Source organism: Galendromus occidentalis, unplaced genomic scaffold (genome assembly GCF_000255335.2).
Source record: "Galendromus occidentalis unplaced genomic scaffold, Mocc_1.1 scf7180000077042, whole genome shotgun sequence".
NCBI lineage: Eukaryota > Metazoa > Arthropoda > Arachnida > Mesostigmata > Phytoseiidae > Galendromus > Galendromus occidentalis.
The window spans coordinates 1-2,860 of record NW_003805031.1 but is presented as its reverse complement, the minus strand read 5'-3'; the positions used below and the strand labels follow the sequence as shown (position 1 = coordinate 2,860).

The 2,860-nt window shown below is 51.8% G+C and overlaps 1 protein-coding gene across 1 annotated transcript; it reads left to right on the top strand.

Annotated features, from left to right (window-relative positions):
• Positions 1-142: 142 nt before the first annotated feature.
• LOC100906634 (uncharacterized) lies at positions 143-2,854 on the top strand (the record flags this gene model as incomplete). The annotated part of the gene is made up of 1 exon (XM_003740594.1): positions 143-2,854. A coding segment is annotated over exon 1 (2,712 nt), but the record flags the coding sequence as incomplete, so codon positions are not given.
• Positions 2,855-2,860: the final 6 nt, after the last annotated feature.

Genomic DNA, 2,860 nt, shown 5'->3' with positions numbered 1-2,860 from the left:
CATCGATCCAGTCGAGAAATACTCCATCTTGAAGCAGTCTTTGGAGGGTCAGGCGGCGGCTGAGATAGCACACCTCGAATTCACGGCGGACCAGTATCAGGTGGCGATGGATGCAATCGCAGCAAAGTTCGGCTCCGCCAGGATGGCAGAGAGGGAGCATGTTCAGCAGCTTCAGAGACTCTTCCAGTCCAGGGACCTCCACATGAACGATAAGTTCGTGAAGTTTGTCAGCTTGTTGTCCCAGAATGTCAAAGCGCTAATGTCGTTAGGGAAAACCTATGAGTCCCTCTCGTTGTGGGTAACGCCCAGCGTTCTCAGTACGCTTCCCGTACAAATGGGAGAAAATTTCAAACGATTGAATTTCGAAGCGCTAGATGGGGCAAACTCGGACAACGTTCTGAAAATTCTTCTAGAATACCTAGATAAAGAGGCAGCAATTAAAAGAGACTCGAGACCCTCCGATCCACATAGACCTAGCAATTTTCGGAGCGCAAATCAGAGTAGGGATTTCAGCAGTAGCAATTCGAGCAGGCAGCCAGCAGGTGGATCGGGAGGTTGGCTCAGTAAGAGAAACGAGACCACTCGGAGCAACGTGGCTTTTCTCACGCAGAACGCGTCGGTAGATCACTCCTGCGTATTTTGTTCGAGCTCCAAACATGAGAGCAAAGATTGCAGGAAGCCCTTGTCCTACGAGGAGAAAGAAGAGCTGTGTGAGAGGAGCAACGCTTGCTTCAAGTGTCTCCGCAGGAATCACTATGCGAAGAAATGCAGATCTCGGGGCGTTAAGTGCGACAAGTGCAAGCGGAACCATTATCCAATAATGTGCGATGCGCGTGCGGGAGCCACTCAGCAAGTAAAATCATTCTCAGCTCAACTAGCGTCCAGCGCGGGCGCACGCGAGGTGAAATATTTCCAGACCGGACAGTTGTGGGCAAACGGCGTGGATCGTAGGCGTATCTGTCGTTTCTTCTTGGACACGGGGGCAGAACGCTCATATATCTCTCAACGCGCAGTTGAATCTCTAGCCCTCAAAGCATCGGGTCGCGAGAATTTAGCTATGATCACGATCGGCGGCGCGGTGTCGGAATACAGGGCCTATGACGTATATCATCTACGGCTTCAGAGCAAGTTCAGTGATCGGGATTCAGTCCTTCTGTCTTTAGTCGGCATCCCGGAGATAGCGAGAGGAGAGTTTCCGGTCATGAGGGAGTCTTTCGGTTTGAGACCATTGGCGGATGATGACACCGGCCCATCGGGTCTCGGGGTGGACATCCTTATCGGGCAGGATTTCCTGGCGAAGGTCTTACGCGGAGAAGAACGGGTCTTCGAGGATCGCGTTGTGGCAACCAGCACCATATTCGGCTGGGTGCTGGCGGGCAAGGGAACGTCCGCTAGGAGCACATTGGCAGATACTTCAGCATTTCTAACTTCCAACCTGTATCAGCCGGGAACCTTCATTGGTTCTGAGGTTGTGAATTTGACATCGCTGGTCGCATTGGGAGCAGACCCGTCCAGCGGCCCGGAGATGAGAGAAACAATAGCTAGGAGTCCAGACGAGGAACTGGCATCGGATTTACAGAAGCTATGGTCGACAGAGCTCTTGGGAATTGAGGCCCAGTCGGACCTCAGGGACGCCGGGGAGAGCTCAGCATTGAGAGATTTCTTTGAGAACAATATCAAGCGCCAGGACAACGGCCATTACATGGTCAGTCTGCCCTTCAAGAGCAAGAGAACGCTAGGCGATAACGAGGATATTGCTCGCGGTAGCCTGAATCGCCTACTGGCCAAAGCGCGTAACAATGGGGAACTTTTGAGCTCGTTGGACGACGAGATGAGAAAATACGTCGAGAAGGGTTACGCAGAAATCGCAGAGCCGAAGAAACCGAATGAGCTCGTTCATTATCTCCCGCTCTTGCCAGTTATCAAACGAAACTCCGATGCGGAGATTGTCAAAGTCAGAGTTGTCAAGGATGCAGGCGCGCGTAGGAGAGACGAAGCGGCTCTCAACGACGTACTGGTCTGTGGAGACAACTTATTGCCCGATGTCGTCCAAGTCCTGTTGAGGTTCAGGCAGGGCGATATCGCGATAGTATCGGACATAGAGAAGGCGTTCCTGCAATATAAGATCCACCCGGACCACAGGACCTTTCTGCGTTTCTTTTGGCCTCTGGGCATCAGCAGAAACCCGCAGGCGCCAATCCGGGAGTTCTGGAGCACAGTCCTGGACTTCGGGATAATCTCAAGTCCATTCATTCACTGCGCGGGAATCAAATATCATATCGGTCAGCTCATGGAGCAACATCCCGAAAGATCCAGTCTTCTGCAAGATATCGACCGGAATTTCTATATGGACGACCTTGTGACATCGGCGAATTCGGTCTCGGAGGGTCGCGAGATTTTCGAATTCATGTTTGACGCATTCAGTGCGGGCGGTTTCAAACTCCGTCGGTGGGCAACGAACGACTCAGTCTTAGCAGCCGAAATGCGGAAAGCGGACAGAGACCCTGATATCCAAATCGTTAGCGACCAACCCGATTTCAAGTTCCTAGGCGTTAGCTGGAATCAGCCCTTGGACAATTTGTATATCGGCGTTCAGTCTGCATTGGATACTCTCGGCTCTAATCCACCGTCGAAACGCACTCTGCTGAGAGGGACGGCACAGATTTTCGATCCACTCGGCTTTATTTCACCGGTCACGATTAAGGCAAAGACCTTATTGCAGTCACTGTGGCGTCAAAAAATTAACTGGGACGATGTACTCGTCAGGGAAAATTTAGAATCATTCGAGGACTTTATCAGCACGCTTGGAGAAGCGCGCTCCGTGTTGATAAACAGAAACCTCCTACGCATCTCGGCCAGT